Source organism: Ricinus communis, chromosome 6 (genome assembly GCF_019578655.1).
Source record: "Ricinus communis isolate WT05 ecotype wild-type chromosome 6, ASM1957865v1, whole genome shotgun sequence".
NCBI lineage: Eukaryota > Viridiplantae > Streptophyta > Magnoliopsida > Malpighiales > Euphorbiaceae > Ricinus > Ricinus communis.
In genome coordinates this window covers 14,429,230-14,451,189 of record NC_063261.1, presented here as the reverse complement: position 1 = coordinate 14,451,189, position 21,960 = coordinate 14,429,230, and the positions used below count along the sequence as shown (strand labels likewise).

Genomic DNA, 21,960 nt, shown 5'->3' with positions numbered 1-21,960 from the left:
GATAATATTCTAATTCTAGAAGATATTATTATTAATATTATATTTACTAATAAATTAATTTTTAAAATTATATAATAATTTTTAATTTTAAATAGTAATATCAGTTATACTGATAGTATTAATTTATATAATATTAAAATTAATTAATAATAAAATTTAAAGTATTATAAAGTGAAGAATAATTAAAAATATTTAATTTATTGTTATTTTTAAAATATAATAATAAAATATTAGATATTAAAAAAATTATTAAATTTTATTTATAAATTTAATCTTATAATTATATAATAATAATAAGAATAGCAATACATATGTTAACTGTTAATTATTTATAATTTAATGAAGAGATATAGAGGAAGTACTGTTGGGATGGTTAAATGGATTGTTTCTGAAAGCAAAAGAATTTCCAAATAAAGCAAAACAAAAAAGCCATATTGAGGACCAATGTGGGTATAAATAATTTAGTTGAGGGTCAAATTTGTGTCAATGCCTGGAGTTAGCATTGGGATTCCAATTTGGTGGGCTCCTTTTCCATTCACTAGTCACTACCCAACAATTTTTCCATATCCTCCGTTCAGTCATCTGCCATACAAAACACCAATGTCAGAGTTTCATTTCATCTCATGTCAACCCAGCAAATAACTGATCTCCTTATACGCAAGGCTCCCCTCAACGGACCCTCTCTCTCTCTCTCTCTCTCTCTCTCTCTCTCCTCTTCATGTAGCAGGAAAATCTTGAATTTGCAATAGATTCATTCATTTCTTTATTGTTATCAATAAAGAAAGAAGAACCCATTTCTTTAAATTGCCTGCAACCACCACAAAGATAAAACTTTTCTTGATGGGATACCTTTCTTGCAAGGCAGAATCAGCCATAGCTATCTTAACACCGGTTTCTCAAACTACATCTTCAAAGCCCACACAAGATAAACAAGAAAAACCCATCAAGATCCAGCAGTTTCATTACAGTGACCTTGAGGCAGCTACCAATGGTTTCTCTGACCAGAAACTGTTGGGCAAAGGCAGCCATGGTTGCGTTTACAAGGCTGTTATCCGAGGACGCCATGTTGCCATCAAGAAACCATCAAAAGGTGTTGAAGTTGGTCAAGAAGTAGATAATGAGATGGAGATCTTGTCCAAGATTCATAGTCCAAGATTGGTAAACTTATTAGGCTTCGCTAATGATACCAAAGATAGATTGCTTGTTGTTGAGTTTATGAGTAATGGTACTCTTTATGATGTTCTTCATTCAAATTCAAGACCACCCAATTGGGGTCGAAGAATTCGATTAGCTTTGCAAATTGCCAAGGGTATTGACATTTTACACTCACAAAACCCACCAATAATTCATAGAGATATAAAGTCTGCTAATGTTTTGATTGATAGGAATTTCAATGCAAGACTGGGTGATTTTGGTTTAGCATTAAGGTGTGGTATTGATGATGATTATAGACTCAAATCAACCCCACCTGCTGGTACCATTGGTTATCTTGATCCATGTTATGTTACTCCTGATAACTTGAGTACTAAAACTGATGTGTTTAGTTTTGGGATTTTGTTGTTGGAGATTATTAGTGGGAGGAAGGCTATTGATGTAGGTCATTCACCACCTTCCATTGTGGATTGGGCAATTCCACTTGTAAAGAAAGGGAAGCTTGGTGCTATTTATGATCCAAGAATTGACCCACTTAAAGATCCTACGACTAGAAAGCAGTTGGCTTTGATTGCTACTAAATGTGTGAGGTCCTGTAGGGAGAGGAGGCCAGCAATGAAAGAGGTAGCTAATTGGCTAACTACATTGAGTAAATTGGTTCCTCTTCATTCATGGAATGGATTTAACAATCCGTGTATGATGGTAGAGACAATGGGATGGCCAGTTGAACTGAGAAATACCCAGTTCGGTCTAAGACCGGAGGGTGTTGGAGAAGAGAATTTGGATGGTATAGATAGTAAACTAGGTGTACAGTCAGTGAAGGATTCACGGAGAGTTTATTCAGACTTGGGGTTTCGGAGCAATTTGATGGAACTCATGGCAGGTACAGAGGGTGAGTCTGGATTTTTGGGTGAAGCGGATGGGGTTGAATCTAATTTGAAGTCTGGAAGTTGGGTTTCTAGCTCTAGATTTGGTAGTGCAAGATATGGTATCAAAGGAATACCTCGTTTGAGGGGTCGTGGTAATGGTAAAGGTCTATTTCCAATGAGAAGAAACCAATCTGCTGGAAATGGTTCAGAATTATTCTCAAAGCAGGATGACACAGTTGCTTGTTCGAGTTTCAGTACTCAAGGATGTCATGATATCTAGTACATTGTAAAAATGACTAAAGCAACTTCGACAGCAGAGCGAAGCTCAGGCTTGTAAGCTTCCCTTGCTTGTGAATTACATTGGTGTAGGTTTGTTAGTAGCTCATTGATTTGTGAGTTTCCAATTACTTAATGTTTTGTTAAGTTCACATATGTAGATGAGGGGCACAGCGCTAATGTCCCCTTAATAGGCTGTTTATCCCTGTCCCTGATTCATCTTTGATATGCAAAGCTGATTTATGTTACAGAATTGCTAAAGAATAAATGCTTCTTCACAGATCTTTAATTGCAAAGAAATCTATTCTGCTTCAGCTATTCTGTTCTAAAACATTATTGAATAACTTTTGTCTTCTGTCTTTTATGTAGATAAAACTAATGTATACTCCGTTTTCTTCCCAAAATTACTGTTGACTGTCACAAATTTCAATTAGCTAAAGTTTGGTCCAATATCTCTGTAGATTTTTTGTGAAAAGAATATTAAAGAAATGACAAGAATTCAGAATTCCTTTTATTTAAAGTTTTTGAACAAGTGAAACAAGAATTTAGAGTTTAAGGATTGAAGAATGTTTGTTAATATTGAGGTGGCTGACCACAATATACACTCTCAAGGAATATATTCAAGTTTTAGTGTAATCAGTATGAACGCAATTCACTTTTGTTCAAAGAGGCAGTTTGGTTCTCTTCATCTTCCCAGAACTAAATGAATTAATTCTCCCTTGGTTATCCTCAAAATTTTCCAAATGCCTGGTTCTACGAAAGAGGTTCAAGTTCACACTATTAATTGGAACAGGTTGTTAATATGGTCTATGATCTGTTCTTCAACAAGGGCAGAATTACAAGTCAATCTTCCCAAACAACCACATGATTACATTTTGCTTTCTATTTTTGCTAAGTTTTTTCTTCTTGATTTGTCAATCCAACATTATTATATTCTCCATCCAATTGGAATTGCTCCTAAAGCATTATTTGGTTGGCAGTTTATTTATTTTTGGAATATTAGAAATTGTCATGCAAAAAGCTATGTTTCATTAGCATGTGAGTTGCTGGTTGTGCATATTACATCTTTTCACCTGTGAGGTCACTACAAAATAAATCTGAAATGGAGCAGAAGATACTTTCCTGAATGCCACTCCATGGAAGAATGGACTTTCCCTGCTCCTCTGCATAAAGAGAAAGGCCAGGTTAAAAGAAAAAAGGTAAATTGCATACTCATTAATATGATATTCTTGAATTTTACAGTCCATCTTTCTACTTTGAATGATTATACAAACTACCCCAATGAATTGTTATTATCTCTACTGAGCTACTTAATTTAATCTATTGTTACCTGCTTTATTCTTTCAATAGTGTGTGACAACCTAGTAACAGAATACAGATTCATTTCAGTTCACTGACAATCTATTACTACCACATTTTATGAAATGGATATTCTTGCATAAGAAACTTATTTTAGCCTCTTGTCTTATTGCTAATTACATGTCTTAGGAGAAGAATTCTTAGTCCATAGAAAAGAATAAATCTAACTGACTTCAGTTTTTGGGTTATGATAATTAGAATTATTTCTGTTCTCAACATGTATGATATGTCCATTAGAAAATCTTAGGAAACTTCTGGCACCATATGGCTAACCATGTGTCATATTTGGCATCAAGTTTGGCTAGGTTGGTAGCCAATATTTGCAAAGCTGTATCTGGGTCATCTTAAACAATCATCTGCCAAATCTCAAAACTTTAAATAATTATGTCTGCTCTTGATTTGCTTTGAAGGATAAACCAGTTGTACTTGCAAAACTTAGCATTATAAAAGATTGTGCATCACTCTAACATGATTTCTTTACATTACAATGGTATTTATTGTTTCTATAATTAGTAAACATTTATTATTATTATTATTATTATTATGATACCTTGGTCAACCATAAACTCTCTTCTATGTGATTAATCATAGATGCACCTAATTAACTGTGGTTAAGAATTGGGATTCCTCTATGTAGGCCAACTCCATTGTTCTTTTCTATTTACATCATACTTCTCCTTTATTTGTTATTTTCTTTTTCACTTTGAAATGATTGGTAATTTCTTTTTCTGGGTTCACTTTTTTACTTGAAAGAAATTAAAATTGTTCTCTTTATTGTCCAGTGCCATGTATGCTCCTCCCATGGATGTGATGATGATGGCTTCAACATTTTCTTGGTCAAGGAACTCAAAAGAGATTGGCTAATTAAGAAAAATAACTCTCAAATTCTTGTCTTTCCATAATCTCTCTCTCTCTCTCTCTCTCTCTCTCTCTCTCTCTTTTTCTTTTTGTTACTTGTCTTTTTGTTTTTGTTTTTGTTTTGGAAGGCAAGCAAACAAACAGCATATAGAAATATTCTCATACAAAAACTGAATATTTATGTTTCCAACTAAAAGTTAGAATGTAGCCATTGGACCAATAGCCTATTAGCACGTACGAGTACTCTGCGGTGGACCAAAATCCAAGTTTCTGTACGGCAGTTGCCTACTTCATTAAGAAATAACTTGATTAAAACTTGTAATGAGTGAAATCTCATGTAATATAGTAAAATCTTTTTACAGTAATATATTATATAATAATAATTTCCACATAATTATAAAAAAAATTCAATTTCAGTCTAAAATTATAAAAAAATTTAATTTCAATTTAGACTGGTTGTAAATAAAAATAAATTTTATATTGTGTTCTATATTTTTAAGTTTATATAATAATATTTGTATATATTCTTTTAAAAAATATATTATGCTATTGATTTTGTCTTATTATATTATTATCTTTATTTTATCAAATTTTTATTTGTATAATATAAGCTCAAGTGTACCCTTTTTGCAATATGCCATGTTTTAGGGTAATTAATTAATAATAATAATAATTATTATTATTATTTCTTTTTCGTTCTCTTTTATTAACCCTAGAGGCATCTGAAGACAATTTTCAAAGAACAAAATTGTGCTCCTTGCCCAAGAACAGAGCTACACATACAATGAAGTCCATTCACATGGAGTTTTATGAGTTGAGACAAAAACCAACTTTGGGTAGAGAGTACAGACAAATTGAATATCAGTTACCCATTCAGACAACAAGAAAAATTGGCTCCACAATGGACTCAATCTCCAATAACTGGAAGAGAATTAAGAAAACATAGTGTCCTTAGCTGTCAGCTACAAGTAAGAAGACTTATATTCCTGTCCATCTATCAAGGCTTTACAGCTCATATATAATTTTCCAATTGCATGTGCCTCTCCTTTTCATATCCTGACTGAAGCCAAGCCAGGCATCATTTTATTACATTTGCTGCTGCCATTTATAGACAGTTGAAAAATGAAAGTTTAAAACTTTATATTCTTCAATCCTCTCCATTGGATCCACATGATTGATTTCTTAACTGGGTGGGTCCTTGTAATTATTCATTTTTCCTATTCCATTTTCTTTTATTGTTCTAAAAATTGCATAAACAGTATCATGGGAAGAAGTGCTGACTTTTGTAAGGAAGGGAAGGGGTGTAATAATGTAAGAATATACACTGCTTTTACCAAGTTAGAGCAGTATATATTTACTTGAATGGCTCTTCTTTTGTCCATGCCTTGTTGGTTCTTTTTGAGGAATTGGATCTAATGCTTTAGTCTTAGACACTAAAATCAAATAGTTTTGAGTTCAAGTTTTGCCTATTCATATTATTATTTAAAAGTTTGAAGATTGTTTTCTTTTTCTTTTTCTTTTTCATGGTGAACAGTTTGTTTTCTTTTTTTATTATTAGTCATGAGAAAGAGTTTGTTTATAATTTGGTTTCTAATGTTATTGTATTATGTCTATTTCTATATTAAAATAGGATATTGAACGACCGCTCTCTACAAATGTAGAGATTGTTTGGATGAGTAAGAATTTAATCCAAGTGGTACATAACAGATTACACTGAAGATTGTTGTTCATAGTTCACTCCGTAGTATTTGATATGGCGAGTCTATTTACTTTTAAAAAGCTATATCAGTTTCTTTAGAAAATATTTTAAATGAGAATAAAAAATATATATATTGTTTTTTTTTAAATAAAAATAAAAAAATAAATTTTCATATTTTTAAAATTATAATTAAATTTTTTTTAAAAAAAAAACTAACATATTTTTTATATTTTTCTTTAAATAAGAATTCACTTTTTTTTCACTTCATTTATTTCAAAATTTATCCTTTATACTTGAATTATTATCTAAATAGAAAATTAAAAAAAAAATTATATGATAGCAAGTAAAGATATTTTACAAATTTTACAAGTTGTCTATAAAAATAAAAAGTATTTATTTTTAATAAAAATTAAAAAATGCAAATGAAAAATAATCTCTGACTCTGGGCTGTTAAAATTCTGTAACATAGCAAGATAATTAAACGAAAGGCCAGCTGGTTTTGTTAACAATTCCCTTTAAAATACTCCCCTTCCCAGATTTTCAAGTACTTAAAATACTTCATTTGATTATGGAAGAATGACTAAAACCATACATCTCTGTGTGCGCCTCATTTACAGCAATATGCCAAACTACAATTTCATATGAACAGTTAAACGCGACAGTAAAATATGGTAAAGCTATAGGCTGTACGTACGAGATGCAATATTCCACTTTGATGATGATGGGTCTTTACCAGATGCTTCAGGGGAGGACAAAGAATCCTTGGCCATTTGGCAGTAGAGAAGAAGAAGAGGGTTGAGGGAGCTCCTGAACTGAAAAATTCAAGATAAATTATGTGTATTAGAGCTTTCTGAATGTTCATTTTAGATAAATCACAGGCAATACAACTGACGGTAATGTCAACAACAACAAAAAAAAAAAAAAAAAACCAATCAAGGTGACACCAACAGATTTCATAATTCCATTTAACTTCGCACCAAAAAATTGGACCTGTAAGACGTTGGTGGGCTAAGAAAACAAAACTCTATATTTTCTCAATAGTCAATCAATACTACAAATTTCAAAGTCAAAAACCAATTGGCAACAAGTTCATTCATTTCCTGAAACTATCCTCGCTAATTGCTTGAGATATTTCTGTTGTCGACATTTTTGTAGGAGGAATGTAGGTCTATGATCCAATACCCTGTAGTCGCAGTGTAAAAAAGATGTTCTTGTGTACACCGAAGAAACTAACAACCAGCATCCATGGAGCATTACCACCAGTTAAATCATAAATACCAAGTGGAGAACACAGAAATTGGATGCTTTTTCTGCTTTAACTTGATCTCACACCTGCACCCTGCCTTGTCTTGATCATTCTTTTTAGTGTTGCTAGCCAGAAATTACATTCATCCCATTCACTTGTTGTGAGAAGTACCTGTTTCATGCCCAAGAATAATAACACTTGTAAGACAGAGAGACCTATATTCATATTTATCTATTCAAGAATACACCAAACGTAATTACTTCCTGATTTCAAATAGCATACCTGGATTTGGAGGGCTGTGCTAAAATCATTTTTATCTAATGCCTGGCAAAGCTGAACAAGCTTATCGGAAGCATTTTTTGATATATCCCCACTATTGAGCTTGGCAAACAAGGCACCAATTTTCCTTGAATTATCTTCTATTTCACGCTTCCTGGCTGGATTTGCACGTGAACCTCCCAAGGCTTCTGATGTCTCGTTAAAAAGTCGCGTCAATGTCGTAATGACAGGCCTATGATGAGCTGCAGCAGAATATGCACAAACATGTTGCCTTTATTGCAAAGCATTATATTGGTTAAAAGCAACTAATACAACAAATATTACTAACATCTAATTTGGGTTCCAAAACATTTATCTAATAAATACTTGTATTACAGTTTTTTTCAACAGCCACTCGTTGAAAAAATAAATTATCAAGATATTCATACTGGCAAGACATCTTGATGATTAGACCCTTTTCCAGTTGAGCCTTAGTGCTTCTGCAACAATGTAACAAGACCCCCACAATGACTATATGTACGTTCATTTGTGTTAATTGATGCATCATTTCCAAACCAGAGCATACATTCAAATCAATTTCTCATATCAAATAGGCTCTGAAGTCTGATGCCAGTCCCAGTACAGTATGAAACATCAGGAATATACTTCAAATACTAAAGCAGCCAATCCCAATCTTATCTAAGACTAGAAGTAGAACAAACCCAATAAATAAAAGAAAAATGTGAGGAAACAATTTTTAAACGAGAGAGGACTTCCAGTCATACCAGGTACATTTGAAGTATCAACCGTCTGCACTGTTGTTGGCGGTGCAGCAGGTGCCACAGCTGGCTGTACTATTGCTGACTGAGTAGGACTGGGAGGTTGCATTGAACCTATTGCAGGTCTAACCCCAGAATTTGTTAGAGGCCTAAATCCCATTGGTGTAGAAGCGGGGGCCACAACCTGTGGTTTATGGCCAGGAATTGGACCCACTTGAGATGTAATGGGGCCTTGTGAACCAGCTGGAGGTTGTACAGGCTGATAGGTAGGGTTAGCAGCCCCCTGAAATACGCACACAAGAATTAATATATCATCACAAGTCTTGTTTGCAACATTCAATTTGTAAACTTCCATATCTACATACAGGATATAACTGAGAACCCAATGTGGGTTGCTGGTACTGCTCTGCATTTCTCAAAATAGGGACATCTGAAGGAACAAAAGTCCTCACAGCTTGCTGAGTGGCAGCATTAGGTGGAGCAAAACTTGCCTAACAGGAAAACAAATTTTAAGATAAGGTAAAATGTAATTAGACGAGTTAACTGCACAAGTATGGTAATATTCCAATTAACATATTTGAAAACTAATCGAACATACATTCAAATGAACTCAAGCTTCGAGCCAAAAGCTCTAGATCGACATGCAAATTAGCTATTCCTGAGTAACTACAATTTAACCTCTCTATATTAATATGATTCATTGCACAGTAATTTATCAATTAGTGGAGGTTATTAATTTGTAGAAGATCTACTTAAAAAATACCACATATACTTACTAATGCCACCACATACTTCCAGACAGTTAGAAATTCTTTATCATGCTAACTTAAGCCTTGTATATTTATTGTTTGTAAATTACCAATGAATTTGATACATATCTCCAATTAAAAAAAAATCAAATGCAAGGTTAGTACATATACCCAATTAAAATTAAATGCAAATAATATGAGAAGACCATTATGAAGAGGAAGGCAAAGAAGATATGGATGATAGCAACCCGTTTGTAACAAAAATATATTAGTGGCCTTCACTCTTGTTTTCCTTCTTATCAAACTTTCAAACTCCACCTATGTTGTAGCTCATTAGGTACTCCAAGGCACGCAAACTGGGGAAAAACAAGCCACTCCAGATTGATGCTTCTCTAAAGAACGAGATTCTGCTTTTTCTTTTTCATATTTTTATTAATTATTAGATAGCAGAAATATTAAATTATGCCTATAGAACTCCGCGCTGGTTACATAACATTTTATTAAATGTTCGAGGTTATTAATTATTGGGGATTAATTTAGAGATGTAAGACTATTGAGATTTGGTTCTCTCAGATGATAATGTTTTACCATATATGACTGTACAGCAAAAGAAATAACACTTAAGCACTAATGAAAGAAATAAATTTGTTCCTTTTTTATTTCAAATAGGAAAAACTCTTAACCCTAACATAAAAATTGCCCTACCTAATTAGCTGCATGTTCTACATCAAAATGACCACAAGCCAAAATACCTGAGGAACCTGAGGTGCTTGAGATGGAATGAACATTCCAGGCTGTGAGGCCGGCTGATATGGTGTAGGCTGATACGGTGCAGGCTGTGGTGCAGGCTGATATGGTGCAGGCTGTGCCGCAGGCTGATACGGTGCAGGCTGCGGAGCAGGCTGATATGGTGCAGGAGCACCATATGTTCTTCCATATGAAGGGCCCAGAGACTGTTGATAATTTTCACTGTATGGGCTTCCAGGAATGCTTTGATGCACTTGTGATGTTGGTGTTTCCTAATCAAGTTCAACAAATAAGTGTCATCAAAAGTCAACAGCATCGTATCCTACTATAAGAATAAAAGAAAATATCAGAGACAAGCTAAGTGTTAGAGAACCACCTGATAATAGTTCTGAGACGAATCAGCTAGACCATAGCTGGATTGCTCAGCACCATACATTGACCCACTTGGCTGTTGGGAGATGCCAAAAGTCGTAGTCTTGGCATCTTTCTCTGCATCATGGACAAATCATACTATCATATTATTCAACTTATATTCATCCTGAAGGCAGTGTAGACAATGATCCAACACTTAAGGTTAGGCCACAGCGTAGCTCCTAATATTAATACCAAAAATGTATGTAGAAATTCTATTACATGCTCTATCAACAATCTACAAACATTGACTTCAATTCGTACTCGGAATATGTTCACACAACTTAAGGAACTAACCAAATAAAGAAGGAAAATTTTAAATGCCAAAGATATTGAATACAAAGTTTAATTCAACAGACAGTCATCCTCAAATGCGTAATATTATGTAAAAAGTTTGACATGCAACTGTCACCTATAAAATGTGAAATATGCTTAGCAGAAAATGAATAGTCTAGGAATGGAGTAGTTTAGTGAAGGACGTACCGGGTTCTGTAGAGAGGGCAATACGATCTCTTAAAATTATAAGTTCAGGAGACAGTTCATCAGATCCCAAGAGTTTCAAGTATTCCATTGCTGTCGTTAACAAGCCCTGGCTGGCTAAAATTTCAGCATATTTCTCAACAAGCTTGCATAAAGATGCACTAAATCGCTTCTGACCACTTGCCAGAGCAAGGACAATAGTCTTCTCCATCAAATCCTAAAAGAACCAAAACAAATTATCAAGAATCTACAAAGAAGGTAGAATGGTGTATCCTTCTATTGATGCAAGCTTACCTGAAGAAGTTCAACATATGACTTCCCTTCATGCTCAGATGTCAGATTCCTTGACCAAATTTCAACAGTTTTGTCTATATTTCCAGCACAGATAAAACACAGAGTAGCAGCTAAAGTATTTCCGACAGCCATTAGTTTTGATGCGAGTGAATTACATAGCAGACTCCATTCCTCATTCTGTGCAAACTGATTATTCATAACAATTAAACAAGATCACATACATTGTACAAATGATATGCCACAGACAAATCTGAAAGAAAAGGCCAAAATCACACAATGTTCAAATAACATCACATGAATAGCACTTGCGAGTTGCAAGAGTACTATATACACAGGAAAGAAAATAGTCTAGTTCACAGAGAGAATCAAAAAGATCTATAGTATTGCCTGCCACTAAATGCATCTGTAGGTGCCGTGTCATGTGTAGTCACTGCTATTCCATTAGCAAGTTGTAATATTCATCGAAATGATCCACAAGAGGAAAAAAGAGCACGAAATTTTTTTTAAGATAAGACAAAAGAGGAAAACCAATCAACAACTCAAGTGAACCTTAACTTCAAATAGAGGGGTTATTAAGCTAAGGAATATCATATGTTTGACAAGATAAAAATTCAAAAACTTACCGTACAGAGAAGAGCAAGTGTTTCTTTCCAGTATTTGAGAGGCCTCGTGTTTACAAGGCTCATCAGATCATTGTTCACCATTGCAGAAACAATCTGAAAGTAGAAATGATTAAGTGTTTAGTGAAATCCACTTAAATGATGCATGAAGTGGAATGCTAGTCATCCAAGGTATGTATAGAGATAAATACATCTACATACAAAACAAATAGCAGGGCTCCATGAAAACAATTAAGATAATAAAATTATCATGGTTAAAGAACAGAGACAAGAAGGCTGAAAGTTAAGCTACCTTCAAGTAAGGTGAACGACTCATCTTAAGGTACTGATCACGTGTACTCTCCCACAAAGAAGTACCACCAACATGAGCAATAACTAAAGCATCAGCCATTTTATTTGCAGATATGCACTGTGCAACAGCACCTTTGTAGTCACCCACAACCAAAGCACGCTGAATACTATCATCAAATGATGGATCAGAACTCTCTTCCACTCCATCTGGTTCCAGTTTTGGTTCTTCTGCCTGAGGGACAGAATTTCCAGTGCCAAAGTTATCACTCGATTTATGTGGAGTGTCAGCTTTGGGGCTTGGGAGATTGTTAAAAAAATCTTCCCCATCATCTGCAGAGAAAACAGTGGCCTCTCTAACGCTCTCATATCCCACTTTATCTGTTGCTGTATCATCAAGCCGAACAGCATCTATTTGTTCGGAGATATCATCTTGCAGGGCATCTTTCTCTTCAACAGGTACACTGAAACCAAGGTGGGAAAGCATCTTTGTCCTTGCTGTCCCATCTTCTTCAAACATGACCATTAAGAAGCCCCAAGTTTCACGGTCATCCTCTGACCTGTTATGACAAATGACCAGACACAGAATGTGCAACAGGTCAATTTGCTAGATGTATAAGATGGTGAAGAAAGAAAAATTACAATTCTTACTCAAAAGATTAAAATAATTAAACCATTGCTCGTAAAAGAACACATACTCGGACTCTTGAGATTTTCTCTCACATAATGCTTTCAGTGATGACTTCTCCCCATTTTGTATGGCAGATTCAAATTCAGATGACCGACTGACCAAACCATGCTCTGTAACCAGGTTATGCAAAAGAACCTGGCATAAGATAGCAAAAAAGTCTATCAAAAAATAAGAAATGCAGGAACAAAACAGCAATCCCACAAACAAAGCATACCTCTGAAGCACTAGCTGTAGAAGACTTGGGGTGAAATGATACAAGCTTTCCCCCAAAGCCAAAAGACACACCAGCTGGACGCTTATACCATTTTGGAGCTCTTAGTGTAGCTGAAATTATTTTTTTTATAAAAAAAAGTCATATTAGAAGTAGAAAGCATTATGAAAACAAGATAATATTTTAGCACAGCATTAAACAAAAAATAAACAGGACACAACAGTCCTCAATGCATGTTCAAACATAGAATAGGAAAGATATTTGGCAATATCTTTTACCAAGGACAGGACCTATTACAAGAATGCCTTTTTTAGCAGGGAACTAACTCTAGAAGAAAATATTTTACTTTCAACGCCAGAAAAATTCAAATGGGGGAGGCTAATTCAAACTTCTCAGAGAAAACAAGAACGGTCTTTGCATTATGCACGAGAAACAACACTAATCTACTAGTCATTACTTTGATAATCATTTGAAAATTATTAAATCTTATTTCAAAAAAAAAAAAAGAAGTTGAGAACTACAGCTCCATTGATCCAGCAGAAAATAACTTCCCCGCAAGAAGTACTGCACAAAGCATGGTAATTAAAAATGAAATATTTTCTTCGTTGGACTATATTTGAGAACGATATCACTGAGCATTAGTATCGTAAGATGTTAACATTTTTCATCAATAAATTTTCAACCCTATATTAGATTTCTTGTGAAAATAGAACTATGACACTTTAGCCAAACAATAATGCTACCAGGTCCTACTAGCCTTAGTTTGATCGAAGCTTTCACCCAACTTTTAGAACTGAAAGCCAAGATTGAACTGTTATCAGCCAACACATAACCAATCTCCAAATTAAAATTGCACACCATCATTTAGGAGCAAGAAGAGAAGCGTAATGATAAAGCCAAACAAAGATGTAACCCATCCAGTCTCAACATAGCATTATAATCAAGTGTAATTATATGATAAATGGACCCAAATAAATTCAGAATGACTGATCACTCCCAAATTGCTGATTGAAGTTACAGTAAATATATAAATTCACAGTGCCTTCTAACTTAACAACATTACCTGCTCCAAGATCACTCTCCCCAGCAACATATTGACTGCACCCCTGCACAGTAAGATACATGACGAGATGTTTAAGTAATATTCGCTATATCTCTCCTCCTTTCCACATGTTTTCCAGTTCCAAGTTCAAACTCTTCTTTCAGTAAGAGGTATTTGAGCAGTCTAAATTTAGTTAAGCTACAGTTGTTATGCACGCCCACTATAGTGCAATTTCCAGTTACTAACACGCATTTTGCAGGACTTGTTATATACATAGTGCTGGCCAGAAGATAAATAGAATAAATGTATACCTCAATGTTGTAAATCCCGATCTTTCCATCAAAAGAAGATGCTGTTATAACTCCTGGTATCTTTGAATACCAGTGCACATCAAAGTTCCAATTGGAGCCAGCAGGTAATTCACGGACAATCTATAGAAAATTTAGAAACAAAGTGCCACCATAACAACAAGAAGTCACAATAAGAAAATGACCAAAGCCAGGAGTCCCGTGACTAGCAAAGCCAGAGAAAATAACTTTACCTCTCCGGTTATAGTGTTCCAGCAAATAGTTCGATTATCTTTAGCACAGGTAAGCAAATAGGAACTGTCATTTGGACACCATGACATTGCAATTACACCTGTAAAAGACATTAGTCAACAACAAACCAACATATCAGAAGTATTCAATAACTTCCTACATGATGGGTTTTGAGGAACTAAAGCATTAACCTTCAGATAAAACAAGGACATATAAAATCACAAACAAATGAAATAACAATCTAGGGATGATGGTTTCGAACTGGGTTCCAAGCTCTTTCACATATAAGAGAACATATTTAACATCTAGAATTAAAACTGATGATACATACCCTTAGTATGCCCCACAAACTCTTTCACAGGTGTCAGTGTGTTCCTCATATCCCACAGCTGCTTGCAACAGTTTTACGAACTTTTAATTAGATTATTTATTGCACATCAAAATTCTAAATAATACTGTCATCTGCAATGCCATTACCCGCAGGGCAGGAGAACTATCATCATCAGATGCAACAACAAGTTGAGTGGCAACATCAGGGTGCCACTGTAAAACAGAACACCGCCTTCTAACTGAATCCTCAACACTGTTAATTTATAGACACAGAATCAGTTTACAACGATGTATAATTAAGTTATAAAAGCATCATGCAAATATGAGCAAATGATTGGTACAATTAAATGGCCAAGCAACTTACGAGATAACTGGCTTCTGCTTTTTTAGGTCCCACACAACTGCAAAATGCAAAATATTCAGTGCTCCAAACTTAAATCATGTAATCAATGGATAATTAATAATGACTAAACACATTTTGCCCCTCACCAGTTATTCCATTAAAGGAAGTGGATGCCAAAATATGTTGAACTTTGCTATTCCAAGAGATGTAAGAAATTTCTCCTTGAGCAGCAGAACCACTAGCCTGCAAAATAAATTAATTAGATTTAATGAAGTAAAACTAATAACAATTATTAATTAGCCAAAACCCAAGAGTGAAAGCACAAGGGAAGAGGATTCTAGTGGAGTTCAACCAAAAAGGAGAAAAAGATAAAGAAAGAGAACAGTCAGGGAGGAAAAAGAAAACAGGAACCAAGAGCAGAAGAAAGATATCTGCCAAAGAAAGTTTAAGCTAATGAACAAGGCCAATACAACAGCAATATGATAAATAGCATTGTAAATAATAAATTTGCCACAGCTGAAGCAATATTCCCCATTAAACCTCCATTATAATATCATAAGCACTTCAACCCCATCTCTACTACAATATCATAAGCAAGTCTCAAACTGAACTAGGCATTACCACAATCCATTAAAGAAAGGGCAACAACAATGACATGCCCGGATTTTATAGAATCATGCAAATGCAGCACCATTTCTACCTAAATAACTAGGAATGCTAAAAATAAACATCATAAGGATTTGCATATGCACTTCAAAGGGTGAGACTAAAAAGACAGCCACCTTGAGAAGCAAGACTAGCCATACAACATCACCAAAAAATTTCTTCATTATGCCAATTATCTTTTCCAAAGATTTATTTCATATATCAGGAAATTCCATCAAGCAGCTCATATAGTAGCTTATCTTTTATCATCCTGCAACAAATGCAAGTTTGAAAATCAAATAGCAATTTAAAATTTCCAATAGCACATCCCACTTAGCTCCAGCACAATCTACCAGATGAATGTGACAGTTTTAGGAGGGTTCAGTGAGATTGCAAATAGTTATGATAAATTTAACATAAGAGGGCTCCATGTAACTATAACAATTTAAATTCCTTAATGCTGAGGAGCCGTTTGGTTCTCTGCTATCAGAATTTTTTTTACTTTCGACCGAGTCTTATTAAATCATTTAGAAAAGCTTCTGCTTGGCAGATTTAGAAGTTCTTAGGAGGGTTTCCAGGCCACGTTACCATTACCTCAAAATACTAAACCCTCATACAAGCAACTGCAAGAATTGTAAAACACCTTGGCAGGACTCTTTAAGGTTTTCTATTTCCTACTTTGCCTACCAAATCACAATTGCAATGAGGCCATAGTCTATCACATTAAACCTCAAAAAGTATAATACTGCTATACCAGAAGAACAGATGTTATTCAACCCTCTGGCGTGCAATAAAAATTGATTCAAGCTCATCTTCCAAGGTACTTCTTCTCAGTTGCATAACTAACCCAAATTAACCTCATATCAGCAATCAGATGTTTCTACTATTTTGTGCCTTCTAATCATCCACAATCTAGTACATAGTCCTTTCTGTTTCCTGCCTTACTTTTCCAGAAAAAAATTCTTTTGAAAGTTGATCAAGCAGAATCCAAATCCTAGACTATTTTGGTGATAGTTTCCAATTGATTAAGGATTCAAAACAAAAACAAAAACAAAAAATAAAGCCATAGGCAAATGTGCTTATTCCAGTAGCAATAACAAAAGATTTAACTTATCCCCAGTAAAGTCTATGTTGAAGATATGCAACTAAAATCATTGCACAACTCTTCTCAGGTACTTGTGCAGAACCAATTGTACAAGAGGAGGCATCAGAAATATAGCTGCTCCAATAGCAAATAATACTTCCTAGAAATAGCCTGAAAGTGATTGAAATGAAGGGAAAAACAAAATGCCCTCATGGGAAGCAACTTTTCCAGCAAGAAGAATGAACACTATATCCTACACCTTTTAAAATTTACAGAGTCATGGGAGTTTACATCATATAATGTTTCTTATTACTGGTGAGACTTAAATTCAAGTAACATGTCAATTTAAAATAAAAATATTCATGCTCACACAAAAGTTTTAACAAATAGGGAATTCATGCTTAGCATACCCTTAGAGGTGGGAAATGAGAAGGTGCTGTAGGAGCAGCCAAATCCCAGATGCAAATTTCACCATCATCAGCACCGGATGCAAGTAAATTAGGAGTGAAGGTGTTAAATTCAAGACCACGAACCTGAAATAGAGAGAAATGGAGCAGTCAAGCCAAGAAAAAATCATATGCCTAAAAGAATATAGAGTCAATCAATAAGAATACAGTTTATTGCAAAAGAGAACTTACAGGCCCTCTATGCTTTGAAAGATGTCCAACAAGAGCATTTTCAGTAGCCTCAGGACTGGGACAGAATTGCAAATAGACGAAATTAGGACTTATTTAACAAAGGGAATAACATACACCCACTCCTTCTTCCATAAAGAAAGGCAACTAAACAATGCAATGGATACTAATTTTTCACATTTTTCAATGAATTTAAAGAGGTAGAGAACTTTAACTTTTAAGCTGAACGAAGTACCAGTCAAAAGTAGGAAAGGGGTCATTGTAATGCTCTATGTCTGCAAGATTAGTTCAACAAAAATCCACACGAATACAGAAATGCAAAGATAATAGCAGCGACCAATTTTGACACCATCTAAATGGCTGTACATGCACAGCATCCAATTCTAGCATACATCCCCCATTTAGCAAACTATCTAAATCCCATTCAATGTTCAACTTTTTTTCCCATAAAATAAACTCAAATCCAATTTTATTAAAAGAAAAGAAATAAAAGTCAAATTGGATCACATCATTGTTCAATTATACATAATTGGCACTATCCAGCTAACTTCCTAGCAGAAGTAACTCCAAATTATGTTTCCTTCCCATGATTCCATTCAAAACCTCAAATGAATCCACAATTATATGAAATTGGGAAGAAATAATAAGAAAAATTGACAAATCAGCTTCCACAAATGACATAGGGCCTAAATTACTTGCATTCTCAATAATCAAATTCAACAAAACCTACCAGTTGCAGATGACATTAATTTAATCAAATCAGAGCATACTTAAATATATAGGGCCTATACCTGATTGAACATAACCAATTTCACATTCATAAACAGTAGACAAAAAGCTATTGCCATTAACCAAATTGAATTCAATACAAACTAACTCAATTTACTTTTGAAAAATCAGATCTCAATGCAATCCCCGAATTTTCCCTTCCTTTACTCATAATTTTACCCCAACGACAACTCAAAACAGTGATTCAATTATAAATGAAAAGACAAATTACCGGATCAGAGAAAGTGGATTCCAAATATCAATGCTACCATCAACAAGCCCACCAGCAATAAGACCAAGAGAATACTGGTCCGACCCAGATCCATTTTTACCCCAAGCAAGACGATTAAATCTCTCAGAACTTTGAAATTCGCCTATAAATGGAAGATCATGATCTTCCGATTGAAAATCAAGCTTAAAGATCTCAAGTGTCGCCGATGAGCTAAACGACAGATCCACTGCTCCTGCCATTGTTCCTGCCGCCATGTACGGCGCGTCCGGCGCCAGTGCCACGGACGCCGATCGGTTCACCGATTTTATACACGCCATACTTAATAAAAGATAAAAAAAATAACAATAACAATAATAATAATATAACTCCCTATAAAAACCTAATGCATAAATTACAGAGAGAGAAAACGGATCTGAGAATGTGAAGATCCAGAATTGGAAATTTGATTGATGAAATTAGGGTTTTGATCTGCAAATTTTGGTTGTGTGTTTCCCTAGGGATTCTGATTTTGAAACTGAAGAAAGTGAGTTTTTACACTTTTGTGCTTGCTTTCTTTCTCTCTCGCTCGCGACGTACTTCTGTTTTCATTTATTTGTGGGAGGGAGAGAGAGAGAGATATGGCAGTGAAAACTTTGTTCCTTTTGTTTTATTTTTATTTTTTTAAACTTGGACGATGTGGGTTATGATTGTGTACGTTGTTAGTTATCTTACACATTTAAACTCCTTCTTTAAAGATAATGAAAATTAGAAGAAATAACTAAAAGTATTTACATAATATTTGATTAAAATTTATAAAACTTATTTGAAATCTAAAACTTATATGCTTCAGACATAGTGGTAGGCGAGTCAGTGCTAATAGTATGAAATTCTAACAAAATAGATAGAATTTAAAAATAAATTTCATATTTGTAAATCAATATATTTCATAATATCAAAATATCTCTTTTAATTTTATTATTTCTAATTTATATTCTCTTTCATGTCCTTTTTTTAAATAAAATAAAATTTTTTATAGATTTAAATGAAACATAATATTTTTAAAAATTATATAAATTTTTTAAAATAAATAAATAAAAATAGAAAATCAATTTTTATGTTTATTTATATTTTTTTTATTCTTCAAATTTTTAAAATAGTAATTTTTCCAATATATATACATTATAGAAGTATTTAAATCCGATTTTTTTAAAATACAAATATATAGAATTAATTTAAGCCTAAATAGAATTTAAATTATTATATATATAGAAAGCAATATTTTAATATTATTTTCTCTTTCTATAGTATAATAGATATATGCCCGCTCTTTGGTTGGTTCATTTTAATAAAATAAAAATTATAAAATCATAAAATTGAATGATTTTATATTAGAAGAACTTAGTAAAAGATCAAAAATATATTTATATATAAAATATTTTATATATGATATGTGAAAATTTATTTATGTATATTGTAAGCGACTTGGTATTATAAAATTACTTTCCATTTCAATAATAAAATATATAGAATAATTTTAAGATATCAAATGAAAATAATATATTACATATAGAGAAATTTAAATTTTTTTTAATTATTAAATTTATTAATTTAAATATTATTAATAAATATCCATTAGCCAAAATGATTTATTGAGTAATATTATTTGAATACTTCAAACGATAAGTAGTTTAAAATTCATATACATATTGTGTAAGTATTAGCATAAATAATCGTATGTAAAGTAATTTAATTTAAATAATAATAATAATAATAATAATAATAATTATAATTATAATTATACTATTTGATTTAGAGAAATTTAAATTTTTTTAATTATTAAATTTATTAATTTAAATATTATTAATAAATATCCATTAGCCAAAATGATTTATTGAGTAATATTATTTGAATACTTCAAACGATAAGTAGTTTAACATATTGTGTAAGTATTAGCATAAATAATCGTATGTAAAGTAATTTAATTTAAATAATAATAATAATTATTATTATTATAATTATAATTATAATTATACTATTTGATTTGATTTGATAAAAAATACAATAAATACATCATTTCAACTTGAATAGAAATAAAATTTTAGAATGAATGTGAGTATATATATATGTTATATAATATTATAAGCATTAAGAAAAATATAAAGAAAAAAATTCATTTATTTTATAAAAAATAAAAATTTTAAATAAAAAGTTATATATAGTTAATAATGTAAGTATTTCTTTTATTATGGGAGTATTTAATAATAAAATTAATTAAAATAAATCAAAAAATGATAGTTATTAATTGATTTTCAGTTGAAAGTGTTGTTTATATATATATATATATATATAGATTTTCAGTTACCAATAAATCATTATATTTTGGAGTTCCAGTAAAAGAAAAGTTTAAAATAAGCATATTAAAAGATTTTGCTTCTGACAGGTTTTTGTATCATTTGAAATCAAGAGCCTAAACTATTGTTTTTATCCAAAGAACCGATAAGCATTAGTCTTTTATAAAGTTGTAATAAAAGATTATCTTTGTGCAGAATTTTAACTTTATTAAGAAGAGCAAACATTAATCACATAAAAGAAAGAGGTGCTTGAGAGTAATAGAAGCTAAATATGACAGCATTTGATGGTGACAATAATATAGAGAAATTGTGGTAGGATAGATTTGTGGACATTGCTAAAGAGTAACTCAAGCAACAATTAGGAATTAGAAAAGCCATGAAAAAAAGTGAAGGAGCTCTTATTTGATAAGTGATTGTTTGATATTAATGAGCTCTTAAAGTTAGTAAGCTTAATTAGTTACAAATGGTTTGATATATATATATACATATGAGAAATAATATTGTTTCTCATCTTACGTGGCATATCATATGATTTCTAAATTTATTTTTTTATTTAAGAAATTAATCTATTTTAATATTTTTTTATTATTTTTAAAATTCAACTTAAGTAAGATATTTAATTATTTCATATTCATATATCTTTTTAAATTATTATTTATAACTCTCACTTTATATAATTTCTTTTTCAAGTATTGTATTACAATATACAATATTTAATTATAAATTTTAAATATCTAATAATTATTTTCTTTCTTTAAATTCTTCTTTATAATTTCAATTTTTTATTAGATTCTTTTAACTTTTTCTATTCTCATAGTTGAATAATTATCTTACCAATCAAAAAATAATTTTTTTAATTATAATATTATACTTTTTTACACAATTAATTTATCTTTTCATATTCTAATGAAATTATTTCAATATGGTTCAATTTCAAGTAAATACTCAATTAATTAAAAATTATTTTTCTATAATTTAGTAAATAAAAAAATAATATAAAATATCCTTACTTTTATACCTGTAAA

General features: G+C 32.4%; 2 protein-coding genes across 3 annotated transcripts; one reads left to right on the top strand and one right to left on the bottom strand.

Moving 5' to 3' along the window:
• Positions 1-539: 539 nt before the first annotated feature.
• On the top strand, positions 540-2,579 carry LOC8282052 (serine/threonine-protein kinase-like protein At3g51990). The gene has a single exon (XM_002527906.4). It carries the CDS (start codon positions 841-843, stop codon positions 2,299-2,301), a length of 1,461 nt encoding a protein of 486 aa, XP_002527952.2. The 5' UTR covers positions 540-840; the 3' UTR covers positions 2,302-2,579.
• Positions 2,580-6,750: 4,171 nt separating this feature from the next.
• Positions 6,751-19,229, bottom strand: LOC8282053 (protein transport protein SEC31 homolog B). Of its 2 annotated transcripts, XR_007216239.1 has the most exons (23): positions 18,606-19,229; positions 17,609-17,663; positions 17,381-17,503; positions 15,388-15,484; positions 15,263-15,299; positions 15,046-15,151; positions 14,900-14,957; positions 14,571-14,668; positions 14,341-14,460; positions 14,051-14,093; positions 12,991-13,100; positions 12,784-12,911; positions 12,090-12,645; positions 11,801-11,893; positions 11,178-11,363; positions 10,887-11,100; positions 10,369-10,481; positions 9,998-10,264; positions 8,862-8,987; positions 8,503-8,779; positions 7,742-7,980; positions 7,396-7,630; positions 6,751-7,025 (listed from the first exon to the last, which is right to left on the bottom strand). XR_007216239.1 is itself a non-coding variant. In XM_048375404.1 (22 exons), the coding sequence occupies exons 1-22, from the start codon at positions 18,920-18,922 to the stop codon at positions 7,529-7,531; spliced, it is 3,465 nt and encodes a 1,154-aa protein (XP_048231361.1). In that variant the 5' UTR covers positions 18,923-19,229; the 3' UTR covers positions 7,152-7,528. The 2 variants fall into 2 exon arrangements, 1 of the variants encoding a protein (XP_048231361.1); XM_048375404.1 differs by lacking the exon at positions 6,751-7,025 and having other exon boundaries at positions 7,152-7,630.
• Between the last annotated feature and the right edge of the window lie 2,731 nt (positions 19,230-21,960).

Bases quoted from the DNA above. Each gene is read 5' to 3' on its own strand.
- LOC8282052 (XM_002527906.4), top strand. From the start codon at position 841: ATGGGATACCTTTCTTGCAAGGCAGAATCAGCCATAGCTATCTTAACA.
- LOC8282053 (XM_048375404.1), bottom strand. From the start codon at position 18,922: ATGGCGTGTATAAAATCGGTGAACCGATCGGCGTCCGTGGCACTGGCG. The intron at 15,485-17,380 runs GTATGCTAAGCA...TTTATTTTGCAG, and splicing joins CTCATTTCCCACCTCTAAGG to GCTAGTGGTTCTGCTGCTCA. The intron at 10,265-10,368 runs GTGGTTCTCTAA...GAACTTGATTAG, and splicing joins CGTCTCAGAACTATTATCAG to GAAACACCAACATCACAAGT.